This window comes from Argentina silus (assembly GCF_951799395.1).
Source record: "Argentina silus genome assembly, chromosome: 10".
Taxonomy (NCBI): domain Eukaryota; kingdom Metazoa; phylum Chordata; class Actinopteri; order Argentiniformes; family Argentinidae; genus Argentina; species Argentina silus.
In genome coordinates, this window is record NC_139664.1 from 12499797 (window position 1) to 12523330 (window position 23534).

At 41.4% G+C, this 23534-nt stretch overlaps 1 protein-coding gene across 1 annotated transcript in view; it reads right to left on the reverse strand.

Annotated features, from left to right (window-relative positions):
- Positions 1-22894, reverse strand: part of cobl (cordon-bleu WH2 repeat protein) — a 39544-nt gene extending 16650 nt beyond the window's left edge. The window contains exons 1-8 of the mRNA XM_083679180.1: positions 22771-22894; positions 13315-13509; positions 11436-11646; positions 9514-9742; positions 8864-8908; positions 7989-8077; positions 7467-7532; positions 3471-3647 (exon numbers count right to left, since the gene is read on the reverse strand). Coding sequence (XP_083535306.1) covers positions 3471-3647; positions 7467-7532; positions 7989-8077; positions 8864-8908; positions 9514-9742; positions 11436-11646; positions 13315-13509; positions 22771-22817 — 1059 coding nt within the window. The 5' untranslated portion in view covers positions 22818-22894. The remainder of the gene's footprint in view (positions 1-3470; positions 3648-7466; positions 7533-7988; positions 8078-8863; positions 8909-9513; positions 9743-11435; positions 11647-13314; positions 13510-22770) is intronic.
- Between the last annotated feature and the right edge of the window lie 640 nt (positions 22895-23534).

The following is a 23534-nucleotide window of genomic DNA, read 5'->3' on the forward strand; positions in this document are numbered from 1 at the left end:
CACACACACACACACACACACACACACACACACACACACACACACACACACACACACACACACACACACACACACACAAAGCAAAACTACCTGTCCTACACTTACTACGTAGAACATGTAAGAGTGAGAGGACCTATTGTCGGTGAATATGATGCAATGAACTACCTGATCATGGATGAACTGAACACTGTGCCAGTTGTAGTGAATATGGGTCAAAAGTCAAATCTATAATCAGTGGTAGACATGTTACTGTGTCTGCAAAGGAGAGATGAATTTCTACACATACAAGGTTATGTTTTCAGTCATTCTTTGAGCACAAGGCATTCTCTATAAATCATTACAATGATAGTGTGATTCAAATTAAATAAATACTATGGTGTGCACATTAGGTAATGGACTAAGTTTCAAAAGTTTTCTACAAAATCAAATCTTTTCCAAGAGAGAGAGAGAAATGTTATCTTTTTCTGGGCAGATTCATCAATATGTTGAGATGCAGTGTGTGTGCTGAGGCTAACTCAGTTGGACAAAAACAAAGTATTTCTGTGGTTGACCTCAACTGTTGTCCACCACAACAAAATGAGAGTATATTTCATACACATACAATGAACGTTTATACCCTGTATTTAAGATAGACACACACACACACACACACACACACACACACGTTCAGTAGACTACACAGTTTCAGGGGGATGTTTTTTTGGCAGCAGGGGCCTCTTCCTTTGTTCCTGAGAACACAATGTTTTCTTGGTAAGGAGAGGAGTGTGATGGAGAGATGTCCTCCCTGTAAACAACCTGCCTCTGCACTCACGCCTCCCAGTAGGGCAGTGCTTCCTTGTTTTCCCATTTATTTTTATCACACTCTTCCAGAGTATGTCGCATTTAAACATCCGCAATGTTGCCCAGTCGTAAATTCAGTAGCAAGTTTCTGCGTGAGGAAAACATAACAACCTGTTACTGGTCTTGTGTGATATCATATTTATAGCAAGGCATTACTGTAATTAAAGGAAGTGGAGGTTTGTCATCGAGTGGACTGCAAGTATGACACATGGCAGACATGGTCACTGAGGGATGGCAAACATATACTCATATCACAAGCTATCCCTCAAAGAGTACCGCACAAACGTAGTTGTGGAAATATGTGACATTACAGAACGTGAAGTATTCCAAAAATGTTAATCAATGTTGAGCGGAGGTTTCCCAAGATGTAAATCTATGTCAGTTGAAAAAGGGTCACAACGGTGACTGAAATTACTTAAACCAATGCAGAAATATGTTCTCTCCCATACAAATAATCCATCCCATAGAGAGATTGTTAACAGACAACCTGCATCTTGCAAAACAGATTAAACTACTACTGTATGCATTAAGGAGGATTAAATATACTGCTATACAAAAAACGTCAATGATGGATGGCTTTGAAAGACAAAACTCCTCATGCTGCTGAATCTTACATATCCCTGAGGAATGCTTTATGAGGGTAATCTCCACCAAGGCAGGGAGACCTGACAGATCTTCAGCAGTGCTGCTACTCCCCCGATGAGACAGAGAGTGCACTGCTCAGGGACTACTTGGCAGGTTCACCCTGAAAGCAGAGCCAGGAGTCAATACATCACTGTGAGCCATGCTGCAGACCCGAGCTAGGGGACGGAGCAGACCCATGACATGCGTAGATTTGAATACACAAGAGGAAATAAGAGCACTCAGGACAATTGCTGAGATTCAGAGAAGATTCACAATCCCAGGAGTGAGTGAGTAAGCAGAATAAAGAAGAATGAACAGAGGAGCTGTGGAGGATGGAGGAATTACTTATTGTCTATCACAAACAAGTTTATTGAGCGTTTACCAACAATACTGAAGACGGTTATGATTGAGAAAACAGAGGAACACCTATTCATATGTCTTGTAACCAATCACTAGGCTCTCTACCCGCCTGACAACCTTCCCTCTCTGCAGCAGCCATGGTTCATTCATGTCACCTCATCCGAGAGATACTGCTCAATAATTTATCAAACTTGAATGTTTACTTTTTCAATCTCTTGTCCTTTTTTGAACCCTCACCTGAGCCCATCCTTCTCGGTACAGTAACATTGGCAAAAAGAGCCGGTCAAGCAGATTTCATACCTGTCTGCATCTGGAAATATGACACTCCACTAATACATATTTGATGTTGCACCACCAAAATACATCTGATCCAGAAATGCATAAGCCTGAGCCTAATGTTACCTCTCCAGCATGCCAAACGAGGTCTCCACAGGTGTGCCTATGTAACACCTACAGTGCTAATGAGCATTGACACAGAAAAAGTGCAGAACTACTGTACGCATATGACAAAGGACATTTTACACATGACCTTTTATATAATCCAATACATAATGGACAGGTAGGCCAATGTCTCTATTATCAGAGCTCTGAAGTGGAATTTCCAGAAGTAGGCCTACAGATGCTGTAACTAGGCAAACAAAGTGGGCCCAATCACACCAGGTAACCAGAGGTTTGTGGAGAAAAGCAAAACAGTATTCTTCCATGACTGCAATCGAGCATGTTTAGGTTAAAGCATTACACAGCTTAATTTTGTGTTATACATGGTCTGTTTTGTGCCATCAAACTGTGTCTAAACTAGAGCACATAGCTGTTCATTCTTACCCCATAAACCTGATTACCAGGCCTGCTTGAATATGCCCTTGCCCTCACACTTGACCATTGAAAAATAAAGCTCTAATCGTGAGATCAATAGTGATCAATCGTACTCTCATCACTGACCAAGCTTTAAAGAGCTAAGCTCCGTGAAAGGAAGGCCTAAAATAGGAGCAGGCAGCTGTCCTCATCTGAAGCCTACCTCCTGCAGGTTACATGAGGCCACTGTCACTGTGATTGTGCGTCATGTGCCTCAACATGCAGTGTTCTCCAAACACCTGCTCTGACTCATCTGTGCTAACCGTGTAACCACGCGTTTATCAAGTCAACACAATGATAGAGGTGTCCTAAGTGTCATGTTTCTGAACAGAGTGTCTCTCTGTAACGCTCCGGGATATCACAATGGAGAGCGAACGAGGGAGCATGTCCACACATCAAATCATGATCAGGTAACAGAGTGAAAAGTACATGAGGAGGCGGGCACTAAGTGAGGCATTTGGAAACATTCTATAGGACCTCAACTCTCTGATTATTAACCAGTGTTTTCCAGTTAGTAACAGTCGCTATGAACACAAAAAATATCAAAATAAACCCTATTATCTACAGTAGGAAGGAAGTCCATGAGAAAACAACATATCCCACAATCCACCACTACCTCATTACCTTAGATTAGAGTGCACTTCTCTCTGACGTGGTTTTACTTTATCTAAACAAAGGTTACCATTACCCTTAAGTATTCAACAACATCTTGGACCAAATGCTTATATTTGTATCAGAGAGAGTGTAGTCAGACAGTAGAACATATTGTTTATGGTGTATTGTTGCCTTCTCACCTGGTAGGCCTCCACAGCGTACTGAGCCCCGGGGGTGGGGGCTGGGGGTGGTGGCGCCCTTCTCTTCTTGGGCTCCACTTTGGGGGACATCCTGGAGATGTTCATCACAGACTGGGACTGGCCCAGTGTGCTAGGGCGGGCCTCAGCACAGGGGATGATGGACACGGTGGACAGGCCCTGAAAACAAACCAGAGGAGGGTTAATGTCACACACACATAAAGTGATACACTACCACGCACACATACATGTGTACACATGCATACACACACACACACACACACACACACAAACACACACACACACACACACACACACACACACACACACACACACACACACATATCACAAGCAAAGGATCAGAGGTTAAATGTGGCATTTAAATGTCAGGTAACTGACTAATTTGAGTCTGGTTTCAGTAAAAGGCGAAAATACGCTCCTTGATTGTGGTGGATATGGTTGACAGTGGAAATGTCAAGGGTCACTGCTGAAGGGTGGCATGGTTTGGTTATGCGCTTTATTCACTGACAGACTGAAAAGGGCCCACAACTGAATCTCAATCCTCATTCTCATGTTACATTATGAAAGTGGAAAGTGAAAATTTGGATTGTCTTGAAGGAGGATGTCGTTTGCAAGTAGCTTTCAGATTACAGTCCAATCGGGCGCTCAGTGGCGTAGCACACTAATGCGCATACCACATAATCGCAAGGTTCCTGGTTCGATTCCCACCCTCGACATATCTTGCATGTCGTCATCCCTCCTCTCTCTCACCCATCCTTCCTGTCAATCTCTACTGTCTCTATCCCAATAAAGCAGAAATTTAAAATAAGATTACAGTCCAATCAGAATGCTTTGTGACACGTTGTGACAGCTGCAGTCATCGTAATTGCTATTCAGCCCAGATTGCTTGCTTGCAAATACAACATGTCGGGCTGAGCAGGGGTTGGGGGGGTTATGCTGAGCAGGGGTTGGGGGGGTTATGCTGAGCAGGGGTTGGGGGGGTTATGCTGAGCAGGGGTTGGGGGGGTTATGCTGAGCAATGGGAACTGATGAAAGACTGATCAAAGTATAGCTGAATATCTAAAGGAGCGCCACCGGGACAGCCTCGACTTCTCAGCCTGACAACTCTGTACAACAAAGATATGGTTAACTTTACTGTGTTTAAGAAAAAGGGTGTGCTTTAAGCGAGATTAATTGTTGCAGACCATTCCTGGGCATGGGATCAAAGAAGTCAAGCAATAAGTGAACATTCAGTTTTAGTCATTAGAGTTTATTTGTGAAGCAAGCACACATCTCACAGTGGGGTGAATGGAAAAATGTGCAGAAAGGCCAAAGGATGGAAGCACAGTCTGTGAGAGGGCAGGGAAGGTATGCAGAGCACACAAGGGACTGGTCAGTCTTGTCTACCGGGGAGAGTGAAGCTTTGAGGGAGATTTGAGTTGTCAAATGATTTCATAAGATTGGATAAGCAGAAAGAGCTACTGTAAATACAATCTAACAATATTACTGATAAGACATTTCAAAAGCGTCTTAATTGGTTTGAATAATGTACACATTACTACAGTACTGTACATGGTCAGTCAAAGTAGCATTTACTAGTTAGCTTTGCACTATTCCCTTCTAAGATTATCCTATGTATAGAAGGCTACATACACTCACTGAGTACTTTATTAGGAACACCTGTACACCTTCTCATGGTGGAGGTGGTGTAATGGTGTGGGGAATGAATCCAATAGAACACCTTTGGGATGTGGTAGAACGGGAGATTCACAGCTTGAAAGTGCACCTGAAAAATCTGCAGGAATTGCGTGATGCAATCATGTCATCATGGACCAGAATCTCAAAGGAATGTTTCCAACATCTTGTGGAATCAATGCCACGAAGAATTTAGGCTGTTTTGAGAGCAAAGGGAGGCCCTACCCAGTATTAGTATAGTGTTCATAATAAAGTACTCAATGAGTGTATAACTGTACAGTAAGCAAACATTCCCCTCTAACAACTCCAAACACTCCTCTGCTGGTTGGTCCTAAGCCATGGGCTGAGAAAATCTGAGCTGACTAAGAGAAAGCACTTTTGAAAATCAGACAGCCTTCAGCTGGAGTGATTCTTGGCCGCCAGCCAGCCTTTCCTGATGAACTTTTCACACTGCGCTCATGTGTTCGCGGCTGACCGTCTCACACGAAAATTAGTGTGGGTAAACAGTTAATATTATCGCTCTCTCAGAGGGTTCTGTTCATCCACTCACTGTACGCTCAATTCTGAAAGACTAAAACTAACACACGTTCCAAATTTAGAGGGAGATTTTCAATTGGAGAATTAAATGAGACTGTGTTCTCTTCTCAGCTGTTGGAACGGAATGTTCAAAGCGGGAACTGCCAGAACACATTATATAATCTGATATCACGTACAGCAGGAAGCCAAAAAAAAGCTGTTGGCTCTTTGTTATCAAAGTTTGAAAAAGTTCACCTGAACATCTGCAATTGCACCCTGACTCCAAGAAGAAACCACAATATCAATCTCCCATGCACATCCATGGTGGAAATGGACTGAAATTCACTACTACTGAGTATTTCACCACCAAAACTATAATGAGTTAGAACAGAACATGACTGTCTGATGAATTATAGGCACCACCTCGTTCTTGTGATCTGGTACAATGCCTAAAATATGTTTATTCAGGACAAGATGTGCAAACATCTGTGTACACAGCAAGCATCTCACGTACTAGCCTGATAGCATTGTCTCTTCTTGCTTTGATTTGCAAGCTACTCAAAACTAAGCTGATAAAACAGGAATGCCTGATGCTTCATGAGCATCACTGTGTACCTCAGATTCCCAGAGGACATTTGAAAGAGATAAATATGAATTTCTCACAAGACTTCATCTTTTTGCTTGTCAATGCATACTGTAGATAAACAGAAAGGTCTAACATACGTCCTCCGCATATCTACCCATCTGTATGACCCATAATGAGGCAGGTAAGATCCCTGTGCTTTGATGATAGTGAGTGAGAGTCTTGCGGACATCCATTGTTTCACCATGATAAATGAGCCAGTGAGTAAGAGCAGGAGACACCAGGACACATGGGCAGTTAGGCCAATGCCGCTGTGTGGAGAGAGGACTCAAATGAACAGGAGAGCTCCACCAAGGGCTCATGGGAAGGGAAATCCAATAAAACAGCCATATTGATTTGAAGGGAATCACAGATGGCCGCAATAAATGTATCTATAATCTTGTAAAACTGATTGAATAAAATTTATACTACGTAGTCCTGTACAATGTTTACTCTCCGGAAATCAAATCTGTTCTAGCATTAGCACAACTAATATAAAAAATGCCATGTAGAGTAACTGTGAAAAACATTGTGAAGAATTACACTACATACTATTTCCAGCTCCATTATTTAGAGATGTATTTCAATAAATGAGGCAGTAATAAGTAATCACATTTTGATTGTAATAGGTCACAGTTAAACAGCTGACTTCAGTCCTTTTGTGTTTTAACTAGAAGTCGTCCCTGCAAAGCCTGTCAGTAGGTTTGCTAAGATGCCCTTTACATACGGTAGGGCTACCTAAAATATATATCTGCCAATAAGTGTCACTGTTAAATAAAACTGATAAAAAAGGACACAAAATGAATAACTCAGATTGGTTTACTGCAAAAACTTTAAATTCTCTAGATGGCAAATTCTCTAGTATCAGTTTGTCACTTCTGCCATCTAGTGGAAGATGAACAGTCCAACCAACATAATCAACTGAGGTTTTGCTCATTTTTAAACAAGAACACATAACATGTTTATAAATGAAATCTGACATACCATTTATAGCATTAGAGTGCTGCAAAGCATGATTTCTAAGATGATTATTATTATATTATTATTATTAGTTTTTTTGTGTTTTTTTTCAAAAGCGAGAGGTGAGTATTAAAAGAAAAAGGAAATCAATATGCAAGATGTCAATTACTACCATCCTGCTATTTCAGAAGAGGGTTAGTACTTACATTTGAGCAATTTTCAGTATTTTGTATTACATTATCATCAAGATCATCCATGTCCTGCTCTTCAGTCTGAAATGGAATGCACAGCTAACATGCAATATGGAAGAATGCAACTACACAAGCATGCAGTTATCTGACTGTACATACAGTTCAGCAGCATTATTACAAGCCTATTAGCACGGTATGAGGCTAACAGTAGCATTATGACCACATGAGTGGTTATTTTCATTGAAAGCCATCAGATGTTGGTTGAGGCCAGGGACTACATGTGTATCTTACATGGAAACGTTCCTTTACTCATTCATACAAAGGTATAACAGAACACATAAACTTCTATTGTTCTTACTGTCTACCTACCATAATGTAGGTAATACTATATGTATTCTACTGGTATATACAGATATAGTCTGAGCCTTTTTCTGCATTTCAACGTATTAGTATTTTTCTAGATGGCATTGTAGCACACAATTAGCCAAGTCAAATTCTCAAAATGGAGACATAATGACAGTGTACTGTATCTCTTACCTTTGATTTCCTTCTGTTGAACTTGAGGAATCCCAGAAGGCCCTTCTTCTCAGACCCACTGACGCTCGATGCGTGGGAGCGGATGGATTCTACCAATGGACATGCAAGACATTTCAGTTCACTCCAAAGTGAAAGATTTCGATCTCTATCAATTCATTCATATGAAAAGTTTCATTCAAGTTATTGGCCAAATGCACCAATGGGATAACACCACACCAAGCAACTATAAACCTACATTATATTATGCATGTCATGTAAGGTATAAATGATTCAGCCCATGCATACAGTGAAACTTAGAATGCTCACAAAAAAACAAACCATAGCCTCTATGACCTACTGTACTGAATGCACTATAGCCAGATCATCTCAACAGTAGATGGCGCTACAACTACACTTTTTCAATACAACTGCATCTACTGTGTTATTGAAGCTCCAAAGAGGTTTAATGAACAGCCCCTGTTGATAATACACTGTACGCCAGAAGATTATCACTGGTAAGCAGTATTCTACATCACACCTATGGCAAAACAGATGTGCAATCTGAACTTACTAAGGCAGCTCTTGCTTACAGTAAATGTTGAGAGGGGGCTTAGATACCCTAAATTGAAATTAAACTAAGAGTCAGAATGATGAATGACACATTGAAATGCAACAACAACAAAATAACAAGTTAGCTGAATTCAAAACATAAAATAACTAATGTATCTTATGTACAATCTAAGATAAGTAACTAACAAACAAACAAACAAACAAGCAAGCATATCCCACGAGGGAGCGATGGGAGGACAAAGCAGGGTTAATATAAAAACACAAAAAGTTAAAACTACGGGTGGAGCCACTATGGCCGGTGGGAACAGCTGCATACAGAGTAATACCTGAGTAATTAAGAGCGGGTGCAGAAGCCATTTTAGGTTGGAGAACTGGAAACAATCACATCATTTCAACACCATTAAATGAAGGGCCCTTGTAGATCAATCATAAATCAAGATATAGAATAATTTAACTAAAGCTACCATATATGACAATTGCTGGAGAAGCGAAGGGGCGTGCCCTCTAGTTAAAGCACCATTCCATCTTAGTAGGTTACATAATGTTCTAATGGCTAACCATTATGGCCTCTCTTGGGCAGAGTACACACCCTGAAAGGCATGTAGATATCAAAGCTCATTTAACAAAAAATGTAAACACAATCTCATGTTTTAATTATTCTGCAGTTCCACCCCTGATAAAATGGGCATGCCCTCACTGAATTATATTTCCAGATAAACAGTACAACACACACTTATACAGTAAATCCTTGTGAAGTGAATGTTACTTTGAACCAAAACAAACTCACGTGTGAGTGCTGATTATAGTTTTTCAAGGGCAGCGTAACAGAAAGAAAGCCTCTTACAGTATCATTCATTGCAACAATAGAGAAATTGACAATTCTTTGATGATGATGACACAGGTTGAAGGAAACAATAGGATATAATAAACAGTTTGTTGTTGTGAGAGATATATGACGTGATGTGGAGTTGTTTACCAAGCGTCTGGTCCAGCACGTAGAGCTCTCTGATGCCCAGCTCGGTCAGGGACTTGTCCAGCTCCAGCTCGTGGTTGCTGACGTTGTCCTTCAGCAGCAGGACATGGGCAGGCTCAAACTCACACTTCTCACAGATGGCTGGCACCAGGCTCTCCAGGGGCACCAGGGGGTTCACCCTCACAACCGCCTTCTGGCTCCTGTGGTAGTTCACCACCAGACGCACCGTTTTCTTTCATGGGAAGAAAAGAGGGCATTTAGTGCCCATGGATATTGGCAATCATAAGGGCCAGGAGTTTTTCGTGACTATGTCAATTGACTAGGAAAAACGGTGGACCTCAGACAATTGCTGGTCAGTTCATGTGATCAGGAAAAACTCCTGGCCCAAGAAATGGGCAAAAAACGTGTTTTCGCTTTGTCATTCTGGGGTATTGTGTGTGGATTGATGGCAAATTCTTTTAATTTAATCCATTTTAAATTGAGTCTATAACACAACAAAATGTGGAAAAAGTGAAGGGGTCTGAATACTTTCCGAAGGCACTGTATAAACAGAAAGGGTCATGCGACAAATAAATTAGTTTATAACTTAGTTATAACTTAGTTAACTTAGTAAATAACTTAGTTATTTACCCTCACTAAAACATGTTTAAAGTTAATCTTTTCCCTAAGAATGTCTTAGGCATTTGTTGACAGGTCTGAGCAGACTGGCATTGAAGACAGTACAGTACTCTGAGGTAACTGAGGCTTAGAGGCCTCACAGAGAGAGCCTGTGTGTGAGCAGCCAATGCCCAGTCAGTCCCAGGGTGTATGGTGTACCCATGGAGAGCGATCATCAGGAGAGTGCCAGCGTTAAGAGGGGCCGAGGTGTTTTGTTATGAAGAACACAGAGAGCATCCACTCTGTTCTGCTGCTTTTATCACAGAGGGCCATGGTCACACACACTGATACAGTATGTGTAGGCTTCAAGATAAACTTTTACTAAAAATGTCAACCACTTAGGAATCAAGGGTCTGTACAAATCTGAATGCTTTTAATGCTCTTGAAGTGCATTTGAATACTTACTGAAGTGTCTTACAAGGATATTTCACTGGACTGATACAAGTGTACTGCATTTGTTCAGTCATCAAATTATCAAATGCCACAATACATTTTATAGGGGGAATAATATCCATACATATCCATACATAAAAATCATATTTTCATATTACAGCCACATTAACTTAGCATATTTACCCAACAGTTCAGTACAAAATGTCAATTATTCAAGTGAATATTCAACGTCAATTCATAGAGAGAACAGAGTGAAATTGTGTCAGACTATGGCTAGCATCCAGGGGTCAAAGGGAGAGAACAGGCCAGTCAGCCCTGAGAGTAGAGTAGAAATAATGCATGGTAACTAAAGGTAAGGCACTCATGAAAAATTCACACCGTAGGAGGAGGAGACCAGGAGACACTGGAGACAGAGAGAGAAGGCACTCCAACAGCAACCTGCAACAGACTTGCTGCCCCGTAGGTTACAACACCTGCCTACCTTAGCATGAGCCCTTTGAGGTTTTACTGGCCTTTCCTGCTGCGGTCATTCAGTGTCCAAATGTAGAGAAGGGCCATTACACAGTTAAATAGTGTTTCATATTCAACCAAACAAAGGTTCAATGCATGCAGAAAACGGTCACGGTATCTAAAACACTCACTACCCTGCACACAACCACGGTAGCAAAAAGGCCCAGATCAAACTGATGCTCAATAAATTCACACAACAATCACACAGACGATGACATTCCCTAATTCTCTATTATGGTATTTTGATATTTTGTTATTACTGACTATCATCATATCACTGCACCAAATAATCCCATTCATATCAATCGTCAGTAAGACAACAAACCATTTCAAACTAACATAGAGAGTCAGGACCAGGAACTCACCTCTGGCACTTTCGGTGGAGGCTTGCGCACCACTTTCTCCTCCCACACTTTCTCCTTGATGAGGACGCAGGCGACGTCCAGCGTGCCCAGCAGGGCGTTGGGCTTGAAGGGTAGGGGCAAGCCCTCGGAGGACAACAGCTCCAGGGTGTTGTAGGCTGGGTTCAGGTGGTACTGGCTGCACAGGTCCACCAGCAGGTCCATGAGCGCTTTGCTGAGAGGAGAAGAGAAAGCAGTCAGTAGAGGCAGGCAGGCATGCTCGTCAGAGCACGACACAGTGACAGATAAGGTTACCTCCTTTAGCTCCAATAGGAAGACCTGTAATTACACTGTGTGATGCACAGACACACAGAGCACCGCTCGGCTTACAGAATTATATAAGCCGGAAAATTTGCACATGAGAAGCTGATTGAATGGTTTGACCTCAGTGACATATGTTTGGATTCATTTATATGGCAAATGTAGGTGCAGTTGAGACTGTTCTGATCTGATCATATAAATACAATTTCTGATCATATAAATACAATTTCCTAGGATATGATACCTTAATATTCTGTGTTTGTATCGTATGAAGTCCCATGTGACATGGCATGAGAACTTATCAGGTGCAAAAGGGTAACTGTCAAACCTGAGAGAAACCGACATCCTATAAGGACACCTTCTGTTGCTTGCTGGGAAAAGGCAGCTCATATAACAGACCTTATAAAAAGGCAGCCAGAGACAAGACCATTGACATGACTAACACACAACAGGGGATTTTCATGAAATTGAAAATAAAAATAGCACAGCTGTACACTGCATCACAATCAATGAACTGTCTGAAAACAGCTTTAAATCCAAGAGAGAGAGATTAAAGGGCTACTTTATTATAGTGTGAAAAAAGTCACAAAATAAACACCTAATGGAGAAGGTGTTTCCAGCTGCCCTCTGCACACGTCAACCAGGTGTTTATCAGAGCTTTATAACACCTTCTCCAGCTTTATTAGGTACTGATGCAGCAAAACTTCTTTCCCATAAAACAATTGACAAATACCAACAATGTATATTGCTCTGGGGGAATGTAAAAGACGACTGGGATGACCACCGTCCTATTTTGGTTGACTACATACTGTTCCGACCTCACCGTGAGAGAGCCAAGAGAGACAAGTGAGTTATCCACATGCCAGTCATTAACAGAGCCCCTTGTTTTTCTGCATGAGGGGTGGCCTTGATTCCCTGCTCCAACAGAGAGACACTCATTAAGGCCAGAGAGCGCCTGCAGGTCAGCTTCTCACAATCACACATACACACACACAATGCTGCTGCTGAGTGACTGAGAGGGAGCCTTGAAAAGGCCCCCCTGACCCACCCAAACAGACCCTGAAAACATCAATGCTCTGTCTGCCTGGTTGTTGAAACGACATACAATACAGAGGGACTCTAGACTCTGAGATAAATGGCAAAAGTAGGGAGAAAATGTATATTTCAAGAGACAACTTCATTCCTTCCAAGCTGAGAGGATATTGACGCCGGTCCTTCATCATAGTGCAAGTATATCAATGTATCATTGATTGGGATGTACAGTACCTTACAGTTCCTTACACCATAACAGTTATGAATCATCAACAACACTACCTCTACACTTTTCACTTCGTCAAACAAACCAGACCTTCCAGTCACCATGGAGCAGGAGAAATCTAGAGAATGTGATTATCCAGTGAAGAATGACCAGAGTTGTGAGTTTCCATGGAAGTTGTACACTTCTAATAGGCAACCAACCCATAGATGAGTTAGCTTGGAGTCTTGCAGAGCCAGACATACTGTATGTCTCAGGATATTGCATATACTCAATTGTAAAGTCTGGGATCGGAGGAGGAAGGTGTGTGTGTGTGGTCTCTCTCACCTGCCATCCACGGTGCTGGTGGTCTGGTAGCCCTGTGGCAGAGTGATGTGGAGGTCCACGCTGGGCCGCAGGATGTTCTCCTTGGTGTCCATGCTGCCCTGCCCTCCTCCATCTGGTACTGCGTTACGGAAGATCCTGCGTGGGGCAGGTTCGGGGGCCGGGGGTGGTGGGGGGGCTCGAGACTTCATTCTCCTCCTGTGTGACAGAGCCAAACAGAGAAATGATTTTTGGATTTGTTTTCTTAAAAAAAACTGGTCAAAGTGATTCAAAGACGCAGCGACAGACAAGGTTTAGCAATACTGTGATTTAGCATTAATGCTGGGAAAGTGACAAACTATTGCTACTGTACCCCAAAGACAACAAGAATATGAATGGCTTTCTGTCTTCCAAGATTACATAACAGTCTGCAGATATGCAGAGGCTGTTTATTGGCTGTCAGGGTGACACTGGGATGTTGTTTTGTTCCATTCAAATCTCAAACGAAGGGCTTCCTTATCATGACTTTCTAATAAAGTTATTACAGATGATGTATGCATGCTCGTTATGTAAACATATGTAGCTTCTGTCTTATCATAACAATGTGTCTCAAGTGCGTTATTGATTCCTATGCAAATCAGAGACCCTATAAAAACATAGTGATGACATTGATATTGATATTGACATATTGATATTGATTCCAAAATCACATTAACAATTATCCTTGCACTCATATGGACCCAATTCAACCATTCAGTGACTTGTTGAAAACATTTTTGCATTTGAGCTAATTGTAGGAGTGTAACAGTAAAGGGGGTGAATACTTATTGACTCAAGACATTCCAGCTTTTCATTTTTAAATAATTTGTAAACATTTCTAAAAAATGATTTTTATTTTGACATTATTTTGTGTAGATCAGTGAGAAAAATATATAAATTAAATCTATCCAGGGGGCTGAAACCCTTTGAGAAAATATTGTGAATGAACTAACACAAGCATTTGACATGAATGCATTTGACATGTGTCAAAACACACTGTAGCTTTGTCTCAGCACACACTATGGTTGACTTTAATATACAGTAAACAATGATTAATGGTTATTCTGTTCAAAGTATTTCAGTGAACCCTTTCTCTCCCTCCGAGCAAATATTAGCATTTCGATAAAACTGTCTCACTCACGTCAAATCAGTCCTTGGCGTGTTGATTCTGTATCTGATTCTGTGTTCTGTATATATATATATCACCCAGTTTTTATAAATCCTTCCAAGGTCTGGGCCACACTGAAAGTGTATTGTCTAGGAGCCTTGAAGACACCTTGTTCTGTGCAGCAGACAGCAGGAATGCACGTGGACACATACCATAGTGTTTGGACTCTAACCTTGTCACGGTTAATCATTAATAACAAAGTCCGGTATCCACTACCACAGAGAGCAATATTGTCATTGACTCATTATGCAATAGTGCAAAACAAAACTGTTCTTTAATATCCAACCATTCACTGCAAAGACAGAAAGGAACTGAAAGGACTTCCAAGATCAAAACTGGTGTATGGTAGAATAGTGTGAATGGGTCAGGCTGGGCACTCTTCTTGTGTGGCTGGCTGTGTTTGATATTTGCGGACAGCTAGTACACCTCCGGTCCAGACAGAGGCTTTAGTGTGGCCTTGTCTCTGGCCCAGGACAGTCAGCCAGCACACCTCACACAAAGAGGCCTTTAGGGAAGGCCCAGTCTCCCAGAGAGAGAGAGAGACAGGGAGAGAGAGAGCGAGAGAGAGAGACAGGGAGAGAGAGAGAGAGAGAGAGAGAGAGAGAGAGAGAGAGAGAGAGAGAGAGAGAGAGAGAGAGAGAGAGAGAGAGAGAGAGAAAGAGAAGAGAGAGAGAGAGAGAAAACTCAGTTACTGAGCTGGCACAGGGGGGCAGTAAGTGCAGCTTCCACAGTGACTGGGTTACAAATGGACCTTTTACAGACCACTCTGTGCTCTCTCCACTTCATTGGGCGGTTGTGACCAGACTTGGGATATTATGTTTTCATTCCTCACAATTGAAACAAATCCATGAGGTTTCTCTAACTGGTGACAGTCAAGTCCTTGGTGATCCTTTCTCTTAGTATGTAACTCCATGAAGGTTTCACTTCACCTGTATAACAATAAATAATGAATCCTGGTTTCATCACTGAGACTAAATTAAACGACTACTGTAAATGAACACATAGGACAGTGCATTTGAGTCCCCATGTGTGAACTGAGCCAGGGCCTGGACTACTCCCACTCTCTGTGACAGTTATAGTGTCATCCTCAGTTAATTGAGCTTCATGAGTCATACAGACAGACACAGAGACTAAACTTACACCAGGCATCCACGCCCTCACAACAATGGCAGGAGACAGGCCAGTGTTGTGGTGAGAAAGTCCCTAACCCCCCCCACCCCCCCACAGTAATCAGGGTACTATGTTGACACTAACCTAGCTGTTTAGTCCCTATGCTTATGTGTTAGCCTGATTAAGAGCTTAGTGTCTCTATGAGGCTTTTCACATTCCATGACCCAAATAAGACTGTGCTCTCGGCTGCTATTCAGTTAGAATAAGTCAAACCCTAGGCACTCAACTCCACCACCTCAAGTTCATACAGTATCTCCACCACCTCAAGTTCATACAGTATCAATTAGACTCTCCATAGTAGTGTAGCAACAACAAGACATGTGAATATGAAGCATCATTAAAGTATGGAGGGTAAGCTAGCTAGCTAGTCGACAGCAAACTGAGGGATAATGACGAACTGCAAGGAAAGAGTGATGAGTGGCAATGAGTGTATGAGGTATTTATCCTGCCAAAAAAAGCCATGGAAAAATGAATGTTCCTGCCTGGGTCTTATTAAAAAATGGAATACATCACAGATTCTGCTGTAAAAAAAAAAAAGAGGGAAACAGAAGGAGGTTTAGAACTCATGAAAAGAAATGTGCACAATGTCATGTCAAGAGTTTAAGCTATGAGACTGAGAGACACCTGTCCCTGTCCTATTAAACACAATGGGATTAGTGAGACAATGGGAGCTCTATCCTCTACCTAAATGCAGACACTTTGCATTTCCTACTGACGAATAGCACAATAACCGTGACCTATTTTTGCTCCAACACACAGTAATTTGTACTGTAGTTAACATACAGTAGTATACCTACATAGTATTAGGAACTAGGATCCAACGTATCTGCCATACAGGAATAGTAAGGGATATTAAGAAAGAATTATTAGCACAAAACAAGATGAACAACACAGCCAATCTTATTATTATTATTCAGAATGATTCAAACTGAATACAAGAAGGTTGATAATATACTGTACTGCACATTGCACCTATTTTCAGCAGAAACAACTTGATCTGCTTTAAGAATCTCTGAAAGGAAATATTTGGCCATCTCTCATTAGGGATCTTTAAACCCACAACAGAACCACTATTGATCAAAACTTTAATTTGGAAGGCATCCCAGTGCTGGAGTGCGTGACATGACTGCACACAGCAAAGACCATTGGCACTGAACACCAAAGCCCAAAACAATCCCACCTTTATCAGGCCACAATAAATCCGGTCATTATTTAGTGGGTTCTGTTGACCTTAGTTGTAGTTACACTCATACACCCTTAGCCTAAAACATTTTCTCACAATAATGTCAATGAACAGTAGCTAATATTCTGCTATAAATATTCAATTCAACTACGAAAAACACCAAAATAAGGGAGTGGACATTGCGTTGAGAGAGTTGCTCTGTAGAAAAAACAAAAGAAAACAAACAAATGTGTATCCCCTGACCATCAAGTTTAAACGAATCCAGTTGAAAGAACGAATCATCTTCTCAAGACCTCCTTTCTCCCTCACACACGTTAGAACCAATGCGATTCTTGTCGGTAGTCACTTGAGTTGTCCCCTCTATTGTGTGTTGGACAGACTGTGAATACCCCAACCCTCAGCCACTCAACAGAGCAACAACAGAAGCATGCTCCCAGGGAGTCGTACTGTTCTCATAGCAACCTATATTTACACCATGGAGAGACTTTCTTTCTATTTCGTAGCAGCTGCAAATTTATGATTGAAGTTGCATGCAAAAGTGAATGACCCAGACGTATCCAGGGACATCCGACCCCACACAGGCATTTGTTTGCAGTTGCTAGGCATGAGGTTTCCTAATTCAGCATATGCCCCCACCACTCTCAGATTACAAACCAGTAAACTGGTAAACCCCACCCTGTTTTACAGCTCAGAGGGCGAGGGCTTCATTGGCGCTCTGACGATACCCCTATCCTCTGAGCGGTCTATACAACAACACAGTCTCATCCACGCTGAATACTGTAGGCCTACCTCTCTGATGAGCACAGTAATACAGAAACAGGTAGAGTCAAATAAGTTTTAGTCAAGTAATACAGTACAGTAGGTCAATAAAAAAGAAATTCCATAAATATGTTTCCATTTCCTTGGGGTTCTTCTAAAGAAGTGGGTTTTTGTGTAGACATTAAAAATGTCCCCTTTTAGATAATAATTATAGCCAGTGAGCCACCAGTGGGTCTTTGGGTTAGAGAGAGGGCGTAACAGGGTGTTCCAGAGTACTCCAACTCAACATCAGACACTCCTCACGGCTGCCGCTTCTTCCCAAATGCCACGCTCTAGCATTACATGCCCGCACGCCATGCTCAGAATACTCAAGCTCTGACCGCCCAGAAGCTGCTGGGACAGGACTACTACACCCACCACGACACACAGTCACATCTACGGGGAAACAAGTGAACACAGCTATTCTGGTCAAAACATGGATGCCTTCTGGGACCAATTACCCAGCTCCAACAGAGAAAGAAATGAAGAGAATCCCCAGCCTTCTCTGTGACACCCACCTGAGGGAGAGTTAGTGAGGCACCACGTACTGTAACAAACCCAAACCACCCCTCCTCCCTTCACTGCAGGGAGAGCCTACTCATCTTCTCATGCTAGCTAGGTGACTCAGGAATGGTCTAAGTGTGACCAATGAAACATACATAATGTAACACTCATAGGGTGTGAGTTCCTCAAATTTTGAATCACATGTTTTACTGAAGCTCTTTAAGGAAAATGTCTATGCCAGTCAAGATCACAAACAGAACAAACAGCCTCCATATTCACTCAAATAATGAAAAACTGTAACCTCAACACAAACTTGTATATGAACCAATTAGAAACATCACAGAAAGGCAACAGTATTCAAAAGCAATTTCAAAAGTATTTGTATGAAAAGCAAACCCATGTGGACTTGGTCTCCTCTAACCTTTAAAAATGCATGGGATTGAGGGGACCAAAGTCTTTCAAGCCAGATGGTCCTGCACTCAGTTAATAGGCTAATTCCTAGCATCCCATCACTGCAGCTATCCACTGACTGCTTGGAACTTGTGTCTAATCCCAACTCTCACTGAGCTAAGCATTTCACGAAAAGACCTGTCCACCTTTGCACTGGACCTCTGGTTGTGTCCCTCTGGTTGGTCATAGATGATACTTTCAACATTAAAAACAGTTGTCGCCATACAATAAAGTTTTGCTCAATCCCAAAGAGAACCTGAGAATCCCTGGCGGTTACAGGTGTGTGAACACACAGGAGTACTGAACTGTACTGTACATAGCCTGCCCTATACACCAGCTGTTGTAGAAGAGCAACCCAGATGGGAGAGAATCCCACAGGTTGGCAGAGCAGTGGGGAGGGAACAGCAGGAAATAACAATTAGATTGTTCCATATTCCCTCAGCAGCTCCATCAATTAAGAGAGCTCCAGCTGCAAAGGAGGTAAAGAAACACTTATTACTACCATTACTATTCCCCTTCCAGCAGACGCTCAGCATAAGTAGAACTGCCACTGTGACTACATCTCAAAGATGCTCACACCATGTAACATTTATTCAAATCTAATTACCAAAGCATAAAGATGTAATAAGAAGGCAATATGATGTGTCATAAAGATGCTTGGTGTCACTGACAAGATGGGCTATCATGTGAATTTGTGAGAGTTCCTTCTTCTTCTGAATATGACCTTACTGTGTGACAGTGAGAGTGAATAGCGTTCACCACTATCTAAACCAGTGTAAAAAACTTTACTCCAAAAGTGATTCTCATTGCTAATACACATTTCATCATTGGAGCTGGTCTCAACTGTACACATACTGTCTCTGTCTTCACCCACATACCACACGGTCAATACAGCAGTCTGACAGCAGAAGTTCAAAAATAGGTTCTGCATAACATGTGTTCAAAAAAGCCCACAACTCTACCAGGAGAGGACATACAGTGGCAGCGACGGATTGCTTAAGTAATCATTACAAAAATGTGCTCATGTTGCACTTCATGTTGACTTTTCAACCATCCTTAAACACAGCAGTTGCTTCTAAAAGAAATGATGTGAGTTAAGCACAGTGTAAACTTTTTCCCACCAAAATGCTCAAAGTATTGCTTTACAACTAAGCTTAGTTAAGTTATAGTTGTGTAAACAGTGACAAAAAGAGATAATCCCAAATTGAGTGGAGCTGCACTGAAGAGTGCAGAAGCATTTCAGCTACTGCTTGTGGCAAAACTATTTTTAAAGACTAGTGTCAGGCAGGCAGGTATTTTTAAACTGGATGTCTAATAACATAGAGATATTCCCAGCCATACGTATACTGCTGACAACAATATATACCTTGTCTCTCATCTTTCACAAGGCTTAAATGGTTTTATCAAGAAAAAAGTAAAAATGGAATTTAAATTCAGATTTTTGATATTTTCAGTTATGCAAGGCTAGTGGCCTACACGCAAATACAAGTAAGAGGAAAAACTGCTCAGTGAGCAGTAATCATGGCCCACAAACCATCAAACTTGAACAGGGCCAAAAATACAGTAAACTGCATGGGTGTGTCGGTGTCTGAGGCCAGGCTGGGGACTGGGAGGCACGTCGGCCTCTGCCTGTGACACAAGCAGGAGTGGAGCAGATGGATAACACTATCTGCTGACGAATGTATTTTAGGTAACTTTACCAAGGAACAGAAACAGAGAGGCAAGGAGACAAGGTTGATAAGCTATGCAGTCAGACAATAATTGACCATTCATGAAATCAGAGTAAAGATGGTGGCTCATTACATGAGTAAACTAAACTCAAGGCACTGATGTCACCAAACTGTCTGAGCAACTGAACAACAGGCATGTTGACAGGCTGTAATAAAATTAAAACTTTAACATTGGACACTCTATTTAAAAATATGTACAATATTATATACATTAAAGTTACTCAACAGAACATTTCTATAATTTCTATGATTCTAACCTAGTTGCTGTTCCTGGCACTGGTGAGCCAAAAACTAGTCCCTGAAATGTGTGGACTATGTCAGCCTCATGCACGCCACACGCATGCTAGACGCACATGCTTTATGTGTAGAATATTGCAATCTCATTGGACAACACTGTCTGCATCTACAGTGCCTGTGTGTTCATAGACTGTACCAAAACCTAAATTCGCGCCATGCTCTACCAACTTAGCTACAAAGCAACAAGAGTTTATTTGAGTTGCATTTGCACACATCTGAGCAGCTCTGCATTTGGATTTTCACATATAACTGAGGGAGACTAGGGAGTAAAAACCACATCAGTCAGGAGACAATATGGATAATATCCATAGATGCCTCTTTAGCCAGACACAACAACCACAGGTCCAGGCATGTGTAGTAAAGGCAACTCCAATTGGCTAGGGAAAAACACCAGGCTGATAATTAACACTGCCATATATTGTACACTACAGACTTTTAGATCCAGGACTGAAACTGCTCAAAGCCCCTAAACACACAGTGCTCAATTTCACACAAAAGAGCAAACGCAAATAGAGAAGTCAACTCCAGGGCAGTTATATACAGTTCAGCAGGCCAATAGCTACTGGAGTTTATGACATGCACATGTTTATTGTTTACAAGTTTGAGGCCATTTGGATTAACACCAAAAGATAAAATGGGACTATTTTGCAATCCTAATATGCCGTGACATCTGTATAACATACAACATGAAACCCTATGAAACCTTTAAGGTCTTTGAGGAACAGAAGTGAGCTAACAAGCTGGCTGATGTCTCAGTCATTAATTACAGACTGTCAGTGTGGCAAGGCTTCATTTTATGAAGTCCTCCATCACTTTGAAACCACATCCTGCTTTTGTAGCTCCCTGAAATTGCCTGCTCAGATTTCAAAAGCTGGTCACCCAGATACAAACGTGAGCATTTCATCCCCTCAGAGGTGGGGTCTCTCTTCACTGGGAGTGTTTTATGAGCTCTGTTTCATGCGAACCTCACCATGTAGTAAAGCTGCTACTCCTTCTGCGATGACGCAGACCAAAAGAAACACCCACCACAATAGCAGTTGTCATAGTAATTTCAGGACAAAAATGTCCCGAACTGGTGCTTTGGAGTGTTCCATCGCCAGAAGGCACTAAAGTGAACAATATAGCATGATAAAAGCTAGGAGAGGCTAGAAGTGTGGATTTACCAAGGAAATGATACCTACAGTAAATGGTAGCAATGGGCTCCTGTAGGACATAGCAGAGAGAATGTTCAGCAACTGCTGTCTTTAAATAACCACAATTCATCATGTGCTTTCTACATGTCATAGGGTGTGATTATATAAAAGCCTTCAGGGAGGAGATGCAGGGCCTTGGTGCAAAATACAAAGGATTTTGTTTATTGAAATAACGGCACATGGACTTCCAAACCAATTCCACACGTTCAACAACGGCACTATCGTCATTCGGTAGAGGGAATAACACCATTATGACACGTTGGGGACAAGTGAATGTTTTTGCGTTTTGATTTCTGTAGATTATATTGCTAGAGGACAATGTGGAAGAAAATTACATTGTATTGCAAAGTATCACTATTGTCAATAGTTTGAAAGTGCTGAAACAATGTACAGTATCACAACAACACTGTATCCCACCACCACTAAGTTTACAGCTGACATTTTCAGTTGCCAGAGACAGTAAATGGGAAGGAGCAGCAGCATATTGAGTCAACAACAGAGGTGACAAAAGAACTACAGAGACAGTACAAATTCAGTTACTGGCGCACAAAAGCTACTTTTGTGGAGTGGCCCACAGTTGTTTTCCCATCAGGGGTCATGCAAGTCTTTTCCATAGAATTCAACTACACTGGAATTCTCTCCCTGTCAATACAGTAGGCTACAGTAGGATTCTGCTTTTGAAGTGACAGCTACATAAAAAAGAGAGAGTGCAAGGATACTTTCAATAGATGCACACAATTCATGACACATTTTACATTAATTTGACAGGTGACAATAAGGCATTGTCTCTTTATCTTTACATCAACATTGAGGTAAAACAATAACCATGCGTTCATTATTATTAGCGAATCATATTCACTATTAAAATAAAACATGATCATTACTGAATGGTTTGAATGGGTATTACTCGTTAGCAACATTGCATTCAGGGAGATTCCTCATACTTACCCTATTGGTGGCTTTGTGGCTGCGTTAACTTCTCCGAAGTCCATCATACTCTGAATGCGGCACTGTCCTTGTATTTAAATGTTATCCTCGATATTTCCCTTTTGTCCTGTCAACAAGGACTCCACTGACATCTAACCCCATTGATATCCAAATCAAGTAGGAGCAGGTCAAAAAGTGTATTTCGGTTGTTACAATAATTCCCTATATTATGAAACTAATTATAATTGATTTATTATTTACACAACAATAAATCTCATTATTTGTATTTGTATTTCACATAGATATAGAGATCCATACGAACATGGCACTGCTCAAATTGACACTGTTATTTGCATGTCCTAACAACTGTTGTCTACTTCACAACAAAAAGCGCAGAGAAATTAAATGTCATGAAAATGACCAAATAAACTGTCACTCACAGTGCTATAATAACTACTTACTTATTCGACTCAAACATAGTTACTCAAGTCCCATGTATCGCAAAGAGGAGACTTCAGAATAATCCGTGCATTTGCCGTTGTCCCTGTTTCAGTCCAAGCCCGCCTTCGTCAGCACCCTACTGTCAATCATGCACATTGGGAATTCATTGCCAGCAGCAGCCGGCGAGCGGTACAGAGGACCGCTTATGACTGAAATATTAATTTATACAAATAATATTATAATTCCTTACTACGCAGTATCTGAAAATGACTGCATGAGCACAACGCACATTATAAATTAGTGATAGACTCATATTTTAAACTTATTTAAAGGCGTAATATCAA